Source organism: Rissa tridactyla, chromosome 3, assembly GCF_028500815.1.
Source record: "Rissa tridactyla isolate bRisTri1 chromosome 3, bRisTri1.patW.cur.20221130, whole genome shotgun sequence".
Lineage (NCBI taxonomy): Eukaryota > Metazoa > Chordata > Aves > Charadriiformes > Laridae > Rissa > Rissa tridactyla.
Genome location: NC_071468.1, coordinates 49,119,160 through 49,141,314, shown reverse-complemented (window position 1 = coordinate 49,141,314; position 22,155 = coordinate 49,119,160). Strand labels below are relative to the sequence as shown.

General features: G+C 38.2%; 1 protein-coding gene across 3 annotated transcripts in view; it reads left to right on the top strand.

The window, feature by feature from the left end:
- The window catches only part of KIF25 (kinesin family member 25), a 45,677-nt gene that overhangs the window by 392 nt on the left and 23,130 nt on the right, over window positions 1–22,155 (top strand). For all 3 annotated transcript variants that reach the window (XM_054197246.1, XM_054197248.1, XM_054197247.1), the window contains exons 2-8: window positions 855–920; window positions 4,940–5,056; window positions 7,011–7,149; window positions 11,911–12,014; window positions 13,252–13,340; window positions 14,851–14,893; window positions 20,328–20,395. In XM_054197246.1, the coding sequence (XP_054053221.1) occupies window positions 855–920; window positions 4,940–5,056; window positions 7,011–7,149; window positions 11,911–12,014; window positions 13,252–13,340; window positions 14,851–14,893; window positions 20,328–20,395 (626 nt within the window). The remainder of the gene's footprint in view (window positions 1–854; window positions 921–4,939; window positions 5,057–7,010; window positions 7,150–11,910; window positions 12,015–13,251; window positions 13,341–14,850; window positions 14,894–20,327; window positions 20,396–22,155) is intronic.

Sequence of the window (22,155 nt, the reverse complement as noted above, 5' to 3'; positions counted from 1 at the left end):
TCAGGGAGTGTAATGATAGGACAAGGGGTAACGGTTTTAAACTGGAAGAGGGTAGTTCTAGATTAGATATTAGGAAGAAATTCTTTACTGTGAGGGTGGTGAGACACTGGAACAGGTTGTCCTGTTCCAGTTGTGGATGGAGTTCCAGGAGGAGTTGTGGGTGCCCCGTCCCTGGAAGTGTTCAAGGCCAGGCTGGATGGGGCTTTGAGCAGCCTGGTCTAGTGGGAGGTGTCCCTGCCCATGGCAAGGGGGGTTTGAACGAGGTGATCTTTAATGTCCCTTCCAACCCGAACTGTGTGACTTGGCAGGCAGATCCGATGTCCGGGAGAGGCTGCTTTTGCCAGGGACTGGTTTAGAAATGGGGTGTCTGAGCTCTGATGGGTCTCCCCAGCCCCGCCACAGGGCAGGATGGGCGACCGGCTGTTTGGGAAGGCAGCATCCCTGCAGAGGAATGGTCTTTCTGCGACGCCATTGACGATCTCTAACAGTGCAGCCTTGGAAATGGAAATTCACGTGGTTATTTATAAATAAATAAACTAGCACTTCTCTAACAACCTGGAAAATATCAGGATATGGTTTTATAAAGCAAAAGCAGTTAAAATTTTGAACATATGCATTTCCACATAAGCAGGCAAAGTGACAGAAACTATAGGTAATCATGGAATATTAAGAGTTTATCCTAATTTTTATGTGCTTGTAGACAAATACTGTGCTGAGGAGATTGGAGGTAGGTAGCCCTTTGATTTTGGAAGGCAGAGAAACAGAGGAATGCAATAAAATTATTATAATGAAATAACGTTCATCAGACCCATTTAATTTTTACTTTGCTGATTTTGGGTGGGTTTTTTCCTTAGACCAAAGAAGAAAGAATAGTTGTCCTGGAAACTGAAAATGCTGCTCTTCATCTAAAGCTTGCAGAGGTAACTATTGTTTGTTTTTCCAAAAAGAATTCTTAGGAAAATAGAGAAAAAGACACTGAAATCTGCCTTCTTATTTTCAAGTTTTGCACTCTTTACCTGTTGGGGAAACCTATTGAAGGGATTAAGGCTCAATGTTTCTTTTTTTTGTTTGTTTTATCAGCAATAGCGATAGACTGATTAAGTAACTAGAAACTGACGTACATTTAAATAATTGCTATTGTTTTAAATCTGCAAAAGTGAACTGAGGGAACAACTCTGTGAGCATTAAATATGGAATATTGCTTTCTGCTTGCAGGGAAAATGTTTGCCTAGAAGGTAAGGGGAGATTTTGAAGGAATACTTTTTAGGCACAATCAGGATGATCCTTTAATAAGCACTATTCATAGAGCGCAGGAAAGACATTTCATTTTGAGTGAACATACCAAAGGTGCACTGTGGCATGTCTTCATAGCACTAGTGTTGAACTTGTCTAGAAAAAGCAAGGTACTGTTGCAGAGGCCAGTCACAGAGCATATAGCAACAACTGGATGCCATCATTTCCTTATATCCTTCTACAGAAGGATATGTTGTTCCTAGACCATTATCGAAACAAGAAGCAGCCTGTGATACTGTTTGGGGTCTTCAAAGGTAAGGTTTCAGAAAATCACAGGATTGTGAATGTTGATCTACACCACTAGACTAGAGCTGGCTGTGAGTATTAGTTGTGATAGAGACTGTTGGCCAAGAGTTTTTAATGAGGGCTGAAACATTAAATGGTTGGGTGACCTCAGGAAAGCCATTTGCCCTCCCTGTGGGTTTGTTAACACCTGTTGATAAAAGTGGGTTTAACATTTTTAAAAGCCTGACTAGAAGCAGATGGTACATCTGAAATGAGTTTTGCTAGGTATAAAGAAGAATACTGTAACTCATTCCGAGAAAATGTTTCTATTGTTTTTGTTCTGCTTTATAATAATTACCAAAAGTTTTAAGTATTTGAGCTGTTTTGGTGGTGGTTTTTTTTTTTGACTCTCACAAACACATGAAAGAAATTATTTTAGTCAGTAAAGTGCATCAGATGTAGGAAGTAATTATCTGAGTATTAGATAACAAAGCCTTGTTTTCCAAATACAGCACTGCTTCATTTTATTGCAAAATGTGCTGGAAGATACAAGCACCTACAGCTGCCTGAGGAGCGTGGCAGTGTTACCACCATCAGTCAGAAACAACGTCAAATGATTTGTGGAAATACTTTGCAATTAACCTTGCACTGATGTTTCTATTCAGATGGTTATTTAATTACACTTAAAAGACTTTTGCTTCTCCTTGGTTAATTTGCCCCAGCAATCTGAAAAGGTGAGCTAAACTAACATGAAATAGTTTTACCTTAATTGAAGAGTCTCTATTAAAAAGAATACTAATTTTCATTAGATTAATTCAAGGTTGTATAATGTTGCACCACATCTCCCAATATTTCACCAGCTATGCTGGTGAAAAAAGCTACTGCCCTCAGCTATCAGTCACTGACCCTTCAGATCTGCTGGCGGAGCTGCTTGAATGATTGAGCTTTAACAGGTTGTCACAGTGACCAGGGTTAACAGAGGTCTCGTTCTTAACTTGTAAAAGCTAATTGGATTCATTTTGGCTGGAGTGAGCGAGCGAGCTTTGGAGACAAACTTATGAAGATAGCCATGAATTAGGATTTGCAATGTAAATATTTGTCTCTAGGTTTCATCAGTCTAATAAAAATGTTATCTCTTGTTATATACCTTCCCTTGCTTATATCCTTAAGACAATTGTGAATATCAGCACTGCCACTGTTTTTTTTGCAGCCCAGTGTATTATTATCCTAGCAGCATATTGTAAGGGTTGTTCTTGAACATAGGAAGTCAGATTCTTTTTCTGTAGACTTGCTTTTGCCTACTTGGAAATGTGCTTGTCTACCTGCACGCCCCTTTGTTTGTAGTCCTTGAGGTCCTGATCCTGCTGTCTTCCACACATAAAGCCAAGTCTGCCAGAATGGATCCAATTGCAGAACTGAGATTTCACTTTGGAGAAGACTATTAAGTATCTCAGTTTCACTTCTGTTTATAATAAAGCTGACTATAAAAAGTTTTATAGTCAGTTTTTGCTTCTCATGCATGAGCACAAATTTGCAAGTTCTGGCATACAAAAAATTCTGATGAATGCTAGAACTATTATAACGGAGAAAACCTCAAAACCAAGGCAGCATTTGCAATACAGATAAACTTGATAGTGGAAGCAATGAGAGGTTGACTGCAATGAAAGTCGAATTGACAATTCCACTTTTGCTGTCCATGTTGAGAAAAATGGGGGAGTCGGGGGGAACCTGTACAGATGGTGGAAAACGTACTAGATGTTAAAAGTAGGTTTTAATCAGTTTAAGCTTATTTAACGATAAGGCTTGAGTACTGCAATTGCTTGTATATATGCTTAACTTTTCACATGTGATTAGCGATACTAATTCTGGTGATCTACTTGTATGCATTTTTGTCAAGGATGTTTGTAAATATTGCATCTGAGAAACATGAGTCTTGAAAATCCTCACAGTAAAAGAACACATAGCATCAGTCTCAATTTCTGGGAACTTAAAGCCTATAACAAAAACATGAGAGTTCTTTTAAAATGATCTCTTCCTGCTATTTCTTTTCCATGTAAGAACTTTTTATATTAGCGTTAAGGTGTTGTAGCTGTGCAGGACCTCAGGTTACATTTGTAAATAGAAGATGCATGCTTTGTGAAGGTGAAAAAGCCTTCACAAAGGCTTCACGTGAAAAGGTTGGTTTACATCAAGTGAAATACTTTTCTTGGGAAATATAATCTTTTTTTATTCTGACAGCTCCAGGACATTGTGGTGTTGTTCTCGCAATATCATTTGTAGTTAAACTGCAATTAAATGTTTCCTTTTTACCTATCATTACCAGATGATTGGAATTAAATCAAACCCTTTATGTGAGTAGATTTAGCTCTTTCGTGTTTTTGTACTCTTCTGTGCTTTGTTAGTTTAAATACCAGGGAACTGCAGCCACATAATTTATGGCCTGAATAAGGTAGGAACTAAGCCTGTGCTAGAGACAAGTGCATTTCAAAAATAAGGAAAGAGGCTATTAGTACCGGTTAAGGAATGATAGATGTCAACAGGTTGCAAGGGAAAGTAGGTGGAGAAGTTGTAGCTCATTGTACGCACCAAGACTGTCCGTAAATGATTAAAAAGCAGTTTTTAATATAATACAGATTCTGTTATATTGCAGAATGTCACATGTATTCTACAAGGATGTCTCTTTTGTGTTCTTGCCTGTAAATATTTAAAGTTGCACTATTTCTATTTTCCTTTTGATTTCAACATCTCTAAAAAAATTGGCCATAAAAATTGCTTTTGCATAATAGGTAATTTTAGATTATTAGAAAGCATTCTTCTCCACATCCTTTAAAAATTGCTTTGATTGCTTTGATCTCTGAAGACCTAGCTTAGTGCTTTATACGGTTTTGCACTATTGCAGATCTGAATGTAATGGAGTCGGTGTTGGCAGGAAGGTAGAGCAGTGAACATTAAGTTGGGGGCTGTGTATTACCAGCTCCTTCAGGACTTAAGCAGTTAACACGTGTATGTGTGTCCTCGTTCTGTTTCATGTCCTTTCAGAGAGCTTTCTACATTAAATGTAGCTGTAGGAGGACACTTAACCAGCCCTTTTCCCTAACTGAAGGCAAATTTTAACCATTTAGATCCACCTGAAGCGTAAGTAAGGGGTGTTAGGTACTGCAAAAGCATTGTAGTAATCTGATGCTGAGGTTTACCACCCTAAGGAAGTAGAATATTGTGATGTTAGTCAGTTACCTCGAGATGATCCTTCACGTGACTCAGAAGGAGATAAAAGCAAAGAAATTATGTATTTACAACATCACGTGTAATCAGATAGTTGAGTTACAAATGTTTACAGGGATGAAGGGGACAGGATGCAACAGAAAACATCAGCTCTTTAAAGTGATTTTTTTTAGGTGAGTTTTTTTTTTTTTTTAAACAGTATCAAGGGTTTGCTAGAAGAAGCACTAATGAAGTATTGCAGCTCTACTCTGCTCATGGCCAGCAGCAGAAGTTGCAGAGGAGTTCTGTTGTAACCCAGCTCCGTGGATCAATAAAGGTAAAGACCTTTAGTGATAATGCAGGCATAATTCATGCCCTAAACATTTATATGTTATCAAATATAGTAAAACCCAGAAAATGGTCACATATGAACTTGATCAATGGCTTTATTAGATTCACAGCAGTGCTTACAGGGAAGTGTAGCAATGCCCGAGTTAGCTTAAAAGTTATAGTGGTTTTGCTGCAATAGGCTGCAAAGTCACCAGAGAAACTGGTAAAAGTGGCTGCTTCTGAGCTCCAGGATATTATGTATAGGCTGCTATCAATACCTGAGTTAAATATTTTTGTAATCAAAACCTTGCAATCCCTGATTTGACTATCACACAGGCATCCTCTAAAAAAAAAAAGTACTTATTCCTTAAATTACTCCATAGAATCATAGAATAATTTGGGTTGTAAGGGACCTTTAAAGGTCCTCAAGTCCAATCACCCGATCAGGTTGCTCAGAGCCCCGTCCAACCTGACCTTGAATGTTTCCAGGGATGGGGCATCTACCACCTCTCTGGGCAACATGTGCCAGTGTTTCACCACTCTCATTGTAAAAAATTTTTTCCTTATACCTAGTCTGAATCCACCCTCTTTTAGTTTAAAACCATTACCCCTTGTCCTGTTGCGACAGGCATGCTAAAAAGTTTGTCCTTTTAGGGACACTTAACAAATGTCAGCTTTGCTCAGGGCAGCACTGAATGCCTGCATAAAATGACTGAAAAGTATCTCAGGAAAGAAATCTGATTCTTAACAGGCAGAAGGATGTAGCTTAATTTGTAGCATAGTTGGACTAGATGATGGTTGTAGGTCCCTTCCAACGGAACTATTCTGTTCTAATTACAGTGATTCTGCTTGGTAAATTTTGCAGTGGTGTCTTACATTTTAGGTTAACTAGAATGGCAGAACAGTTTGTGATGCAATACCAGTGGATTAAGATGGTTTACTATCAGAGATCAATGAAAGTTAGGAGAGAGCAAAGCTCTCCAAATAGGAGTCTAGATTGATGGTAATCCTATACCTGTAACAAAAAAAAATAAATAAACACTTCTTCCCAGTTATATTCTGTGGGTTTTGAGAGTGAGAAGTGCAGTGATTTTTCTCTCTTTAGTTTACTGTTTTATCATTGAAACCAGTCAATTAATTCAAGGTCAGTACCACAGTTGGAAAAATAAAATGTCACATAATATGTGTCACTTTGTGCCAGGCTCACTAATGAAACATCACAGTGCTCCTACGAGATAAGGTATTGTTAAATCCATTTTACAGATTGCTTTACGTGTTTGTTCCAAGACTTAGATGTCAAGAAGTCTACTAATCCTAAAATCAGGTCAATTTGGTTTTACTTTATTTGGACTTTTAAGTGAATATAAGGTGCTCTTGTAAATGTTTAAGTCTTATCATATATGTTATGCTGAGTCACATCCATAATACAAATAATTTTCTGAATTATTATGGTTTCTTATCTTTTAAAAATACATCTTTTCTCTTAGGAAGGCATAGAACTGGCTTATTTAAGAAATTACTTAGAGTGAAGCTTAGCAAATACCTCCCGATCAAAGTGTGGAGAGTGAATGCAGTAAGGGATATGTATCACAATTTTTCATTGCTAATTCTGGATATGTCTTATAAGTGGACAGAACACGCACACGCTTATTTTTGTTTGATGAAATAAGAAAGATAGTTTCTTATACCTGAAGCTGTGTTATGGTTGAAGTATGTACCATAAGATGGTAAGGATCCACAAAGTCTTGCTGAAGTCTTTAGGAAATGACAGTGCTAAATATCTTGCAGGATTCTTCTCTAAACATGATGAAAGATGTGCTCCCAAAGACTTCCTTTCACCAAACAGAGTGATCTTCCTGACTATGATATCTCACCGTAATTATTTGTATTGTGGTTATATTGATGCTTCCTTAACTGCTGTTTTGTGTCTTTATAATGGATTTTTTCTTCTTGCTGAGAAGAGACTTAAGCAAGACCTGAAGAGCCTCCGTTCATTTGCTCTTGAGCTTTCAAAAGACTTTCAGCGTCAAAGCAAGACTTATCTTTACCAAGTTTTGACAGCAGTCCAAGAGATACAGCTGCAAAATGAAGCACTGCAAAGTAAGGCTTCACTGTACGCACATTTTAAACATGTAACATCAACAATGTCATCATTAAGTGTTAGTAACATTGAAAGATTGCATTTGATTTTTGAGAAATGTGTCACAAATTGTAGCATTTGTTTTTTGTTTGATGTTAGATCATCAGGGAGTTCTGAAGCATTAGAAGGAGTGCAAATAACTGCAGAGGTTGACTGATCATTTGGATTTAGCTTTTGTGCTGAATGCAGCTGCTACTAGGCTGCTGAGTTTTCTCAGCTGTAACATTTTTAATCTGAAGTTCTCAGGCTTGTTACCTTGACTATTTTAGAACAGTTGAATAAAGAATGTGTTGCTTTAGCTGAAATTTTTCTGCTTTTGACTGTACCAGAAAAGGACTTGGGTGATTTCAGAGATTTCTGAAAATACTGCCTGTAATTAGGACAGAATGGATTTTGAATATTTCTGTGCGTTTACAGACAAAATTTTACTTCCAGATCAAAATCAGTTCCACTCGCTAGACTGTAGATAATAATACCATATGGACTACTGTTTGGGAATTCAGGTCCTTGTTCATGTGTACAAAGCAGGCCCTGCAGTGCAGGGGCGCTCTCTGCCCTCATCGTTGAGTTCTAAGTGCATTGGTCCTACACCTGGATCTCTGCGTCTGCTTCCAATGTCCTTGATTCTGATGAAGCTCCTACCAGGCCTGGCACATATGGAGCTTAAATTGTTTGAAGCTTAGCAGCCTGATGAACTAACAACAAATACGCAAATTTATAATCAGTCCCTGGGTGATGCTCTGATATCCATGTGTTGCCATGTAAAAAGGAACTTTTTTCTCCTGCATTACTTTTTGATTGAAATATTTAATTTTGGGACTGATTTGATTCTGATGGGACTACTCATGTCAATAGCAACAAACTGCATTCTCAGTGATAGGTGTTTGCAGAACTTGTCCCTGTATGTTATGTACTAAGTTATCATTAGGATTTATTTGATTACTGTATTACCCATGTAGAGAAAATGCTTAATCAAGTTGTCTTTAAAATAGAAGAAAACAAAGTGGAAAATTAACCCTAGATAACTTGAATGTTCCTCTTATCGAAGCAGGGGTATGTATGTATGAACAGATAGGTTAGATTCAGCACTTGAGCTGTTGTGGTGTAAATATTCCTTATGAGGCCTTGAAAATTCCCATTGTCAGTTCTCAATTTGTACTTTGTGGTGCATTGTTCTATGAAATCATAACCAGGAGAAACTTCCTTGCCTATAACAAAATAGTGTATTGGTACTTACATGGATGAGTTATGTTTTTAATTTGGCCACTTTTCAGTTCTCTGTCAAATGTTTTAGATGGAAATTCTATTGTTAAGGTTAAATATGACAGTCAGAATTGCCATCCTTAAATTACATATAATCTTTTGTAAACAGAAAGCCCAAAGTATGTATTCTGGAGACAATATATGTTATCAATTTAATCCTAAAATAGAGATTGAAAATGTGGGAGAGAATTATAGAAGAAACATTGAAGTAGGTTAATTTCAAGGCTGTATTTGACGTGCAGCAAACTAAAATTCTCCTGTAATAACTGAGTAGTCCCTTGCTTAGAAATAATTGCTTAGAAATGCAATTGCCATCTTTCCCACTGAAATTTAAATAGCAGTAATTCATAAAAGGCAGAAGTGCCCATTATTCTTTTGTTATAGGCCTGTTTCCATGATAAACAAAGCTGCTATCATTTTCAGAAAAAAATACTACCCACCTGACTGCATATGATACTACTGAGGCAGATGCAGTAATTCAGCAGATTTCTGGAAGGGTAGGAATTTCTAAAACTTTGAGATTACTTTAGATTGATTTACCATGCAGGTATTATCAGAAAGAGGAAACAACAGTATCTGTGCATGCAGAACATTTTCAGGGAGGGGACACCACTGTTCTCACTGCTTGGCAAAGTGGCGAGTACTAAGGAGCAAAATCTGTCCAAGTGAATATGTGACAGAGGAGTTGCTGCAGACTACTGACATATTTTGTGAAAGCTGCTGCAGCCCAGTGACTGAGGTATCCTTTGTGGTTCCAGGACACTTTCTCCCTGGGGTGGAGAAGAGGAAAAATTGGGTAAAGAGGTGATTTCCCACTTTTTCCATATGCTAGCACTTAAGTGCCGTGCTCCTCTTGGAGAAAGCTGAGCTCTGCGCTGTACTGACGACTTGTACTTGTGGAATGTGGATTACCATAATCTTTTACCGTCAACTCGACAGCAGAGTCTCACCAGGTCAGCTGCCTTTGGAAAGCCTTTCCTTCTTAGTGTAGAGTAGAGAAGGAGGAAAGGGACCTTGATGACAATAATATTGTAGCAGCCCGAAGCATAATGTTGTAGCTCAGGATATAAAACACAGCTGAATTCAAAAGAAGTTTTGGAATGAAGTCTATTTCATCATAACTGCTTATCCTAGAAGACATGGTCAGATTGACCTCCTTTTTAAAATGGAATCTAGTGTGGAAAGAAACATTACAAACCCCAGGAAACTATGGGGACAGCTACACATCCATACCTGTGGTAGGCTGTGGCTGTGCTAGGTTATGCTGCTCCTGTTGTTCATGTCCCCATCATAGACCTTTCTGTTATGCTGGTGTAACTGTTGGTGTGACCACACACAAAACAGATTGGGGAGCTGATCAGGACAGAAATTACTCTGCAAGAAGGACTGCTTTTAGACCTCCACCTGACTGTGGAAGCAGTTGTGCAAGCACAGCAGAAGGTCTGGTGCAGCACTGAATGGAAGGGAATGAAAAGCTCCTTAACCAGGACTGTCAATTAAAGAAACATTACAATCCTGAACACGTTTTCAAGCAATCACTCTTCTACAGCTGTTACTCTGTTTATTGATGAAGATCCTAACTGTGCTCAGTGACATTTAAACAGAAAAATCAGCATTCCCAGCTCCTAGAAAGTTTCTGTATGGGTTGATGAGTTGAGCATGAGGGAAAGGGATGTCTGTAACAGCTGCAGGCATGTACTAACTACTTCTGTGGAATAATGAAGAGTATGTTATTAGTATTTTAAAAAACAGAAGAAGTTTTTCTGTGCTGCAGAAGATGGACATTAAAACTGATGGTTCACTTTTACAAATATCAAAATACAGTTGGCTAAATGCAACAACTTGACTCATTTCCTAGAGACTGCAGTCCTTCGCCTGTGTGCTCAAAAGCCCCGGTGTCAAATTAGGATGCCCCAAGGTTGATTTCTGTTTTCACAGTCATCTTCACCATAGGTGGGCTAGTTAGAAAAGAAAAAAATTGAGTAATTAGGGCCTAAGTTAACTGAAACTAGATCTGTAATGTCCAGTAGGCTTCATGGAGTCTTCATGAAGAGACCACTTAAATATTGAAACAAATTAGTAATTTATTTTTTTCTTTCAAGACTGGAAGAATGGAAGAGTACCCTTAGCACGTATTGCTTTACTGCTTATTCCAGAGACTTCAAGAACTGAAGCAAATTTATAAATGAAGATACTTATTATGGAGATTACTTAAATAATAAATGGGTTCCAACCTCATATTTTGAAAAATACTGTATGACTGGGGGTCAGTGACTGTAAGAGTCGTTTTTGACAATTTATTGTAACATACTTGCATGTGATTCTCCAAACCAAGACATACTAGTGTTATTCCACATACAGGATACAAGAAAGGGATTTTTCCAGTGAAACTCCTAGACTTTGATTCCTCAACTATTAACAGTGTTTCCCCTGCATGCATGCACTTGTGGAGGAACGTTATGAGCTGGAGGTGAACAGCATGGGTATTACAAAAATAAGATCTCAGAAATCTCTAGTGTAGACAAATGTCCCTTGAAGTTACCTGATTTTTAGTCTATAGCAGAGAGCGTACATCATATATATTACATACTGAGACTTTAAGTCTGTTCCTTTCTTTGTAAGGTAACACATGCTGAGGCTGGTGGCCATCCTGCTAATTTGGCTCTCAGACCATGGTTTTGACCGCTTGATACGCTACATCTTCAAACTGCTCACTAATTGCTGGGGAGATTGATATCCCACTGAGGTTTCTAAAAGCTTCCTTTTTACACGTTTACAGACACATTGTGTGCTGTTTGGGCTGCATGTTTGTTTTAGGCCTGCTCATTGTTAATGTAATTGGGCTGAAATAAAATAATTTGTAAAGTTAGAAGGCTTTTATAATGACCCATATTGTTCTCTTCAGTTTTGTGGAGGAGACTCCCTGAGGTTCAAAAGATCAATCTTTTTTATTAAATCCTACCCATGATTCGAGTGCAGCTATCTTAAAGGGGAGCCTTAGAGCTGTTTTCAGGATTAGTAGCACAAGGATAAATGATAGATTCATGGCAGCTAACATTAAAAGAAGTTAACCTAACAATCTACAAATATGGCATTAGCGTTGCAAATGACAGCCCCATCCAGCAGCAGGTTGCTTCAGGTTTAGGTTTCAGGCTTCACTGACAGATAACGTTAACTAAACTGACACTTTTGAACTGCCTTAAATACCTTGTCTTTTTGATCGTTTTTCAAGATTTCTTATGTATACCTGTGGTAATTATCTGTAACTTCACATAGCCATTTCATAGCAAGAAGTACGATGGGATTTTTCAGAGTGTCTAGTAAATTAGGAACTAACCCTCCTAATTTGTTTGGCAGAATTTAAAAAGGTTTGTGCTTATATGTCATGAGGCGCTACCAGAAAATTCATGTTGTAAAGTCACAGAATTTAGTTCTTTGAAACAGTTTTCTTTTTCCAGTGTTTCAGATAAAAGCTTTTGATCTTGAGCAGTCTCTACAAGAGGTGACAGAGAGATATGAGAAAGAAAAGCAAAAGAGGAGAGCTCTACATAACAGTTTAGTCGTAAGTATCTTTAATGACAGAACACTTTCTTATTTTGTTGTAATTATGTCCATAATTTCCTCACCAGTAAAACTAGTGAATATGCTTTTCATGGATATATCACTTCCTCCAGCTGTCTATATACTATTCATTTTTTGCTGAGGCACATCGGTCTTAGAATAAGCCCCAGCCCATTATTTTTTACACAAGTGTCTTCCAAATGCAGTCCTGGAGCATATTGCACTATGGAGTATCATCCATTTTGAATAGTGAAAAAATCTTGAGTTTCTTTAGCCTCTTCTCTAAATTTGCAGCTTCTGAAATTGTTTTAGAATTGTTAAAATGATTAACTTGAACTTACAAAGTGGTACTCTTTTATTTTTCCAAATATATTTTGCTGTATCCTGCTCAGCCATTAGTGATGGTTCATTCAGGATTAGGTTTTTCCTTTTTGTACTTTATTCTTCCAGCCCACCTCCCCAGGTGACTAGTTTTGGGTTGCCTGAATCAGGACGTGATTTTTAGAAACACAAGCTGCCTTCAAACAAAATTCTTTTAACTTTTTCTACCTGGGACAATGAAGCTCTTTTTGGTACAAAGTACTTCCCTGGCAAACTCTGCCTTGTGCTGCAGTTTGCTGAAAAGATGTTCCCCAAGGCAGAGGGGAGTTAATGCCAGTGGTCACTGGTCATCACAGGCAAGCTGTTTTCACTAATACAAAATGAGAAGAACTGATCACCAGTAAAAAGGAAGGAAAAATACCAGATTAGATAAACTGAAGTCTGAAACAGCCTGCAGAGGAAAATCAGTTACTGGCCTTTTAGTCCTGTATGAACACACAGTGGAGAGGAAAAGGTACAAAATGTTTTCTATTCCACATCTTCCTCAGGGCTGGCGAAAGAGAAATGGAGTGGGTAATCTTGTCTGTTGAGTTAATACAGGTGTCTGAAGAAGCTCAAGTGAAGAGGAAGGAGACTGAAGAGGGGGAAATGTCTCAGATTGAAAGCCTTTATTTTTTTCATATAGACTGGAGAGGGCTGTACCATTCCAGAGCTCTGAAGAGCTCATGCTTCCTCAAGTACTTTCTCCTCACTTCTTAAGGAAAATGGTATCGATACTATTTTTCTCTCCACAGAATCTAAGGCTGTGATGTTGTAAACACCTGCTCTCTTAAACACTTTCATGTCTGCTTCACAATTTCCAGTGTATTTGTCCTCTCCAGTAATTTGTTAAATGCATCTTAATATTCTAAACCTAGGAACTGAGAGGAAATATCAGAGTCCACTGCAGAATCCGACCATTACTACCTTTTGACACTGCTGCTGGACATTCGATATCACAAGATAGGTAATTTATTTTCGCTGTGTTAGATCTTAGCTGACTCATAATTAATATACAGAGAAAACAATAGTTATATGTGTGTTTGAAAAGAACTGTGTTCTTGATTTTTCTGGTTTTATGTGTGTAGGATGATGATGATGGTATCATAAAAACTAATTACTGTTTCCTTTTGTTTTGCCTGCTAAATTGGCTTTAGCCAATCTCATCCCCTTGTTTAAAAGTATGTCCACCCAAATAGAAAGCTGTAGCTCTTCTGCCAAGCCAGGATTATCACTGCCTTGGCAGAAGTAACACAGCTGCAATCAGTTTAGAGTATATTCACTATCCTATACAAATTCTGTGATACAGTAATGTAATAACTGTCAGAAGTCGTGGGTAGAGAAACGCACTCAGCATTACAGTTGTTTTGTAATCCTATAGAACAGATTTGCTGTCAGCACAAACACTGGTGTAATTCTATTTCAGTATAATTTGGCTCTGCATCCCTAATTTATAATACACTTACTGTAACTGAAGTGTCAAAACATTCCAAGGTCCAAAAGGAAAAGAAGGATTAGATGCAAGTATGTGCTATAACAAGCTGAATTCTCCATAGATGACGGACATGAAAGAAGTTAGGGACTGAAATATACAGAAAGAAAGAAAGAAAGAAAGAAAGAAAGAAGGGGAAAACTAGGTGGGTGGCTAGAAAACAGTAACATTATCACTTATCCTATCACTAAATAACTGATTTGGGGCTTTATTTTACTTTTGCTGGATGGTAATTCTAAAACAGTACATTCAGCGTTTTAAAGTTTATTAATTGTTTTTATTAAAACAACATCAAAAATAGCAGACGAGATTTCAAGGAGCCTGAAGGGGGAATTGCATTAACCTGTGCTTGATTTACCTGGGAAGGAACCCACTCCCTGTTTTTGTAACTGTATGAAACAGGGCAATCAGGTCCTGAATTGCAGTGTAAAACAGGATAGGCTGGGCCAGACAAACAATTGTTAAGACTAACTTTTCTTAATATATCAAAAAGTAATTTAAATAAAACTTAGTTGTAAAACTAAGGAGTGGTTCTCAAAACACACGCATGAATGGATTTATATACCTCAGCAATCCCAGTCAGTTTTTGGACTAGTAATGGACGTGAGATCAGGGACAAAATCATAAAAATATGGTGTTTTTCACTTTAATGTTCCAAAGCGAAAGCCTCTTGTTACAAACTCACATTACAATCTCAGGATAATAGGATGGTTTGCATGTGAATTAGTCTTAATTGGGTTTGTTCTAAATTTCTTTTTTTTAAGTGGATTATTTTGCTTGATTGCATCTTAATTTGTTTTTTATTCACAATTAACTGTGGTGTTAGTATGTACATGGGGTACAATAATGATGGCAATTCTGAAAGGTACTCTTCAGACAATGTGTAGTTCACAGACATTTTGAGCATTGACTTTCCTGAGCTAAATGGATCATTTCTGGTTTGAAAAATACTGTTTTTTCCCTGTTGACTTTTTTTTTCTTACAGGCAAAGAAGCTTTTCAGAAAAAGTGGCATATGCAGTTGATGATGTGAGTATTTGATGGTGAAATTCAAAAGCACATTCATAGATACTGGGAGGGAGAAACAGGAGGGACATGTGGTTTACACAAAAATATCAATTAGGTACTTTCTTGTCAATCAGTGCCCAGCTTTGATAACCCATGGGTGCAACAGCAGGTAATTTGTGCTGTTTTCATCCTGATTCTTTGTAGTGGTAATAGCTTGGAGCTTCTGCTGGTCCAGTCATCCATGAACCGGAGGCTGTGTTTGCAGTAGTGAAACCACTGCAGACTTCCTGCAGTCAGTCCTTTTGAGCCACTGGTATTTACTGTAACTATTTCTAAAATTATGTCAGGCTTTTTTCATTTTATTATTGCAACACAACAAATGCATTCAGAGAGAAATATGATATCTCATGAACCACAGAAGGCTACGTGGTACTGCAGTGAAGCATGTTAAAGTGTCCTGGCTTAGATCCATCAGAGTAAGGACAATGAGCATTGAGGCTGCAAATCCAGATGACATTCCAGCATTAATTGAGGCCATTACCAAGATAGAAAATTTAAAAATGCACAGTAGTGTGAGCTAAGGTGGAAGTATTAACTTGGGTCTTAATTTTCTTAGCCGCTATAGTTCTTAGTTGGCTGCTCGCTGTTACTTACATGGTGATTAGCGAAATTCTATTCTATAGTGTAGTGCTTAAAATATTGCTGAAGTGACCTACAATATGTTATGCATTGAAATCTCCCCAAATTATAGCTTCATTAGGCAGATCTCGCTTGCATAAAGTGGATACTTTGAGAGATAGATATATATATATGCAATTAGGAAACTAATGGAGCACATGAAGAGGCAGCTAAGAAAGAGTAAATATGTCAGGAGATAAAAAACTGATCTGTAATGGTAGACGTAGTATTCTGTATGCCATGACCCATTTATTGTACTGTAAAATGCCATGGCTATTTCTGACATGTTCAATTTTATTGCATGAAGATTAAATTAGATAATATTTAGGTTTTGAACTATTTCATAGAGATATCTGATATACTGCAGCATCTATATGTTTACAGGCAAAGCAATGTCTGCTTGCTTATGCTAATTTGAGGTTTAGTTTACATGAAGCAGTGACCTAGTAACCATCAGTATGCTAACCTGTTCTCATGTTTAAAAGTCCTTATGAAATATTCCAGGAAAATAAACGTATGCATGGACTTGATTGTAAAACGAAACTTGCAAGATAGTAACTTCCTTTTTTTGGAAAACACAACATTAACTTCAAATGTTTTATTGGTTTGCCTTGACATTTATTTGGTTAAAATGCTGTCTAGTTTTGATCAAACACCTTAAGTCTTTGTGTTAGTTTCTTAATATGAATTTTTTAATGAGAAAAAAAAAAGTATATTTGTTTAAAGTATTCAAGTTCATGAAGGAGGATAAAAGTACAACTGACTTGCTACAAAAAGCAGTCAATTTAGACTAATCTAACAAAAGTAAAGGAAAACAATGTATATTGCCTGCTTATTTTGCTTTTAACGACTGAAAGTGTTATGCTTGTGGCTAGGATAAATATGCAATTTTCAGATAAAATTACGGACTTGATTTGTTACTGAGCTTTTAGGCTCAACACAGTCAACGCTCCTATTTCTGGAAACAAGTTAACCATTTTCCAGACAAGTATTTATGATCTAAAGGAAATTTTAGGTCAAGGTGAAAGAAGACTGTCTATAATAGTGCTGCTGAGTCTATTCGTTTTGCTTTCCAGATTTTTTCCTGAAAATACTTCATATGTGTAGCATAACCAGGCAGTTTTCTGCTATGATCATTTTAGAACTAATGTTCATTAGAAAGTAGAGCTGCATTTGAGAACCACAGTCACAACACAGTCCAGCATACATATTGGAAACTATGGTTGGATCATCTGGAAGAGCTTCAGCTTGACATTGTTCCTGGATTGTGCTAGTAAAATGCTTATCTGTCACATCTCTGCTCTTTGCAGTATATAGTAGCTTTGCTTCCATTCTGCCAGGAGCAGAAGACAGCAGTGTTAAGATTTCCTTCAAACTGCCTGTAGATAGACAGAACTGACACTGGGACAGAATGGCTGTGTATCTTTTTGTGAGATTGAGAATACATTAATTCTGTTTAGTGTCGTCTTTGAGTATTTTTTCTTTTCTTTATTTAGATATTTGTATCATTATTCAAAAGACACGTGATCTTTTCTATAACTCTGCTTATCTTGTCTAGAGAATCATTATTCTGATTCTAAGTCTGAAAAAGGCTTAGGATTTTACTGGATGTGCAGAAGAGTATTTCATTTCAGTTTTTGAGCTACTTTAAGATTTCTTTTTGCTTTCCCATGTATGCCCGGCTTCTTAGCATAACAGTGACAACTGCCTGAGCCTTTCTCCTGAAGCTTATTGTGCAGTAATGGCAGAGAGTGAGTACACACTGAACATCAGGTTGAACTATTCCACATAGATTAGGACACTGAGTGGCACCGCCAGTATTGTCACTACCTGAGAAAAGGAGTAAATGAAGTACTGAATGCTCAGACTCTTCTGGGTGGTGACAGGACAAGCTGAGGAATAGGCTCAAATTGAAATACAGGAAATTCAGCTTAAAGATGAGAAGAAGCATGAGGGCAGTAAAACAATGAAACAGGTTGCCCACAGAGGGCGTGGAGTCTCTGTCTTTGGAGATACTCAAAACCTGACGGGACATGATTCTGGGCAACTTGCTGTAGCTGACCCTGCTCTGAGCAGAGGGTTGTCCTTGAATGATCTCTCTAACTCCCCTCCATCCTCAACCATTCTGTCATTCTGGTCTAGGATCCCACCTGCTGCTTTTCTGTAGTTTCATCCATCTCTGGCAGGATGTGCCGTGAGTATAGGTACTAGTGAATATAGGTGTCACGTTTGAATGAGTAGCTATGTTTTCGCCTGGATTCACGACACCAATTGTAGACACTTAAATGAGGTGCCTATCATCACTCCAGACTCCCCCTGTGGTCGCTGAAGAAAAGCAGCCACCTCCAGAGGGAAAATCATTCACCTAGATCTGAATTAAACTTTAAATATGTTTGTCTCCACGACTACGTAGGCACCTGAGGCACCTGCTGTAGCGTAACACCTGAAGTGATGTTTGAATCCAACTTCCTTTGGCACAGAGAAAAGAAACTGGCTGCCTCTATGTCCTTAATTCCTTTCAGATAATTTTGAGAAGGTTGTCACTTGTGAGTAGTTGAGAAAAAGGGGATAGCAAAGAGGCTGTTGTGCATATCAGGGAAGGTGCAAGATTCTGCTGTTTCTTCAAGATAGGACTGGGAAAACATGAATTAACTCATCCAAGACATCCAAGACCCTCCTTTTCATGGGAGATAATTTTGTAATAGGTCAGATGGATGTAGCTATAGCAGTTGGAGACATTATAGTTCCCCAGTTGCTTATCACCATCCCCAGAGAGGGGAAATCTCCTCAGAGATTTCTTTCCCTGGTGCTTACTCAGTGTGGGGGATCCTTTAAGCTGTCCATGTCAGCCTCAGTGCTGTGTCAGCCAGTAGCACTGAAGTTGACAGTGAAACACGAGGAGCGGTAGCAGTGTCCCTTACATGGGCTGTGCTGTGGAGCAGTAGTCTTTGGAAAGGGGGCATAGCCTTCAGCAGATGTGCTGTAACAAACAATAAGAAATGATAATTCCCACAGCTGGATTCTGTGATCGTGTCTATATCCACTATTATATATGACTCATTTAAAATTACTTCTCTGCCTTACTGAATTTCACTTACTGAACAGCTCCCCAGTCTTGGGAAGTCAGGCTTGGGTGTCAGGACAGATTGTGAATATTTATGAAGTATCCTTTTATCATTTCCATGATTTGTATTGCCCTGAAAGAACTCAGACTGGGAGTATTCTGTGACTCTGGGGTGAAAAAAAGGTTCTTCAGTGTTCATGTGAGACAGCTGTATGGATTTAATGAGCACTATTGACAGGGAAACCTGATGAGATTCTGGAGGCCACCAGCCGTGATGGATGTGTTAGGCCGTACCGATCTGAGAAAGGAAGGTCGTTCCCAATGTTCATATGAAACTTCTGCCTATTAACAATTCTTTATGTTATGCAAATAGAGTTTTTTATGTCCAATTTCTCACAAAGGGAAAGCTGGTCAAATTTGATATCAGAATCAGAAACGTGTTCCATAACTCTGTGTCCTTTTCCTTTTTTTTCCTTTTTTTTCTTTTTTTTTCTCCTTCCTTCCCTCCTTTCCTCACAGTCTGTTGGTTACCGATCCTGTTAGAATTTCTGTGTCAGGCTATTTTGGAGCAAAGTGGTGTACTCACATCTATAGAGCTGCTAGGTTTGCCAGTACTGGTACGGGTAACATAGCTCATTCTGTAGAGTGAGTGTTGTCATCATTAAGTGGATAATGATACGTTGGCCTTCTCCAAAGAGGAAGAAATACTTATAAACTCAACACAAGAAATTTGATTTTTATTAGCCATTTGCATGCTGGACATGCTGTTATGCAGTCATTATTTGCTCAGCTCTTTACAGCTTCATTCTGTGGCAATACTCATTTGAAGGCCGTTAGTTCAGCACTCCGAGCTACTTGTCTGAAGCACAGTAGGAATTTCCGCACTCCCATCAAATGCAGTAATGTAACCGCACGTTAGTAAACTAGGAAACCTCCTTGAATTAGATGGAGTATTTTGTGTGATAGTGAGCTTCCACCCAAATTGTTGTAAACCCCCACATTTTTTTTCTTTACTTTTCTCTGCAATTAAGCAACATATGCCACAAGGAGTGGAAGGGCACAGATGTTGCTATATAAGACATGCCAGACACTCTGGTAATAGTTTAAGGAGCTGCTTACATATCTGTCAGACTTACAAAACTACTGTATAATCCATCTCAAAAATGTATTTCACTAAAAACTCATGGAATTCTAGCAATTGTGCTAGTGCAGCTCTTTCTTACAGTTGTGGACTAGCACGTAATTCTGTGAAATGTGTGTCTTCTGATCAGTTCTAGGCACAGATATATAATCTGAAAAGGCACTGTGAAACTGTCCCTATAATAAATAAGGGGCTCTTTTTTGCCATTTTTTCTGCCTGTGGCAGCAGTTAGGGAGGTTGGGTTTATTTGCTTGTGGCTTTCCAGGCACATAAGAAGTTCAGGTAAGGGCTTCGATCTTTCTTTTTTTGCACTTAAGTATGCATAGTTTGTGTTGGTTGTTCTTTAATAATCTGAATGTGTTTTGAAATTCTTTCTTGTGGTCTTGCTAGTTCACTGCAGTATACAGGCTCTAAAGCCTCATGTCTTGGTGACTGCTGGAGAAGGGCCTTGGACTTCATGACCCTTAATTACTACTGTCACCTGGAATGTTAGAAATGATAACTATTTCCTTTTGTGTGTGTGCGTGTGTGTGTCTAAGATATTAACTCTAAGTATTTTGTTTTTCTCTTAGGAAACTGTCCTTGTAAAGTGTAGCCGTCCTGGTCATGCATCAATAAACAAGACTTTTCAGTTTGAGAGGTGAGTAGTCCTGTGTAGCAGTCTGCATTGCTGGAAGATTTGTATAGTGAAGGCTAATTTTTTAGTAGGCATTGGTTAGAAGGTAATGTTCATATTTTTTTATTTATGTTGTATTCACATTCTTCCCAGGACAGAATAATGCACTTCAGGATATAGATGACACATTTAATCTTCCCTCGTAGTGAAGACTACTGATATGCCTAAGCTTGAAACCTGTGTAGAGATTTATTTTACCCTTTTCGCAGTCTGAGTAGCTCTGGTGATCCTTGCAACATGTTGCGAGATAGCAAAATGTTATCCACATTTTTAAGGTAAGGACTTGAGGTGGATTGTGTGACTTCAACATTAGACATACAGCATGACTGAGCCAGAAACTGGACTGAGGACTTGTAAGACTTGATGTTTAGCCATGCTTCTTTTAACTTACAGTTAAAATGGCCTCAGCATGGACAGCAGGGTGGAGTAGTGGCATGTAAATAAGCACTCCCCAAGGGAAAGGCTGTAGTGTAACCACTTTCCTTATTAGATGGTCAAGAATCCACATAAGCAAGAGAGATTTTGAATGCACCAGCTGTGTTAAGGGTTTTAATTGGTGCTTGTGCCTTATGAGACGCCAACAGAACACAGAAAACTGCACGGAGTCAGGCTGAAAGGTGCCTGATGTTCTTTCAGAATGGAGCTGACCTGAACCTCTGAAAACAGAAACGAAGAGTTAAATTAATACAAATGAGATCTCTGTAAATGAAGAGATACAAAATTTTGCCTCATGCCTTTTTTCTAATCCAAACTTTGCATCTATACGTTGCAATGACTCATACAGTATGCTCTGTATCCTGAACCATGCTTCAAAATCCTCTCGAAACAACACATGAGGACGATTTCACGCTTCCTTGCTTGAAGGCAAAACTTGGTTTAAAGTCACATGTATCCAACATGAACTATCTGTCCTGGTTTAAACTTAAGGTCTGAGCCTGTTCAGCCTGAACTGCTGTAGGTTTGCTAAACATTGCCAGTCATTCACCCTTTCCTTGAGGCATCCTTCTCGGATGCTGCCTTTTTCTGCTCGCGAAGACTGGGGACTGCTGTTGTGTAGGCCATCAAACAACTAAAAATTCCTGAGATAATGCAAATCTTGGGAATGCTTTGCTGACTCCATAGGTTGTAGGACTCCCTTGATACAAGGCATATGCGATCTCTCAAGGTTCATGGCCCCCTTGCATGTCTGCTGACCTACTCAAAGTAGTTCTTTTCAGCCTCCAACTATACCTAATGCAGCCGTACCAGCTGAAGTACATGCAGAATAATGCTGGAATTCAACTCTGTAGAGCAAAACCGTTAATGGTATTGACACGGGACTCCAGAGATGCTGTGACTCTGGACATGTGGTGTAGATCCTGATAATCAGGAAAAGGGTTAAAAAAATGTAAATCCCCCAAAGAATGCAGTTCTTGGGGAATGTTTTTTCAGTGTCCCAGCACAGCTCTTTTTTATAAACAGAAGAGCATATGGTTCTTATGAACTCAAAAATGTTTATTTTTTTTAGCAAAGTTTTATGGAACTAATAAATGTCAAAATATTTGATTTCAGCTCAGGAAGAAAATTCCAGCTTTCAGCATGTTATGCTTTTATAATTTTATTGGTGAATCAGTTAGCAAAATAAAAAAGAAGCTCAGAATTTTCAAGGTGAAATTAACATTAATCGCTACACAGGGACAAATCTGTCATCATTCTGGTAAAAATACATGGGCTTACAAAAAGAG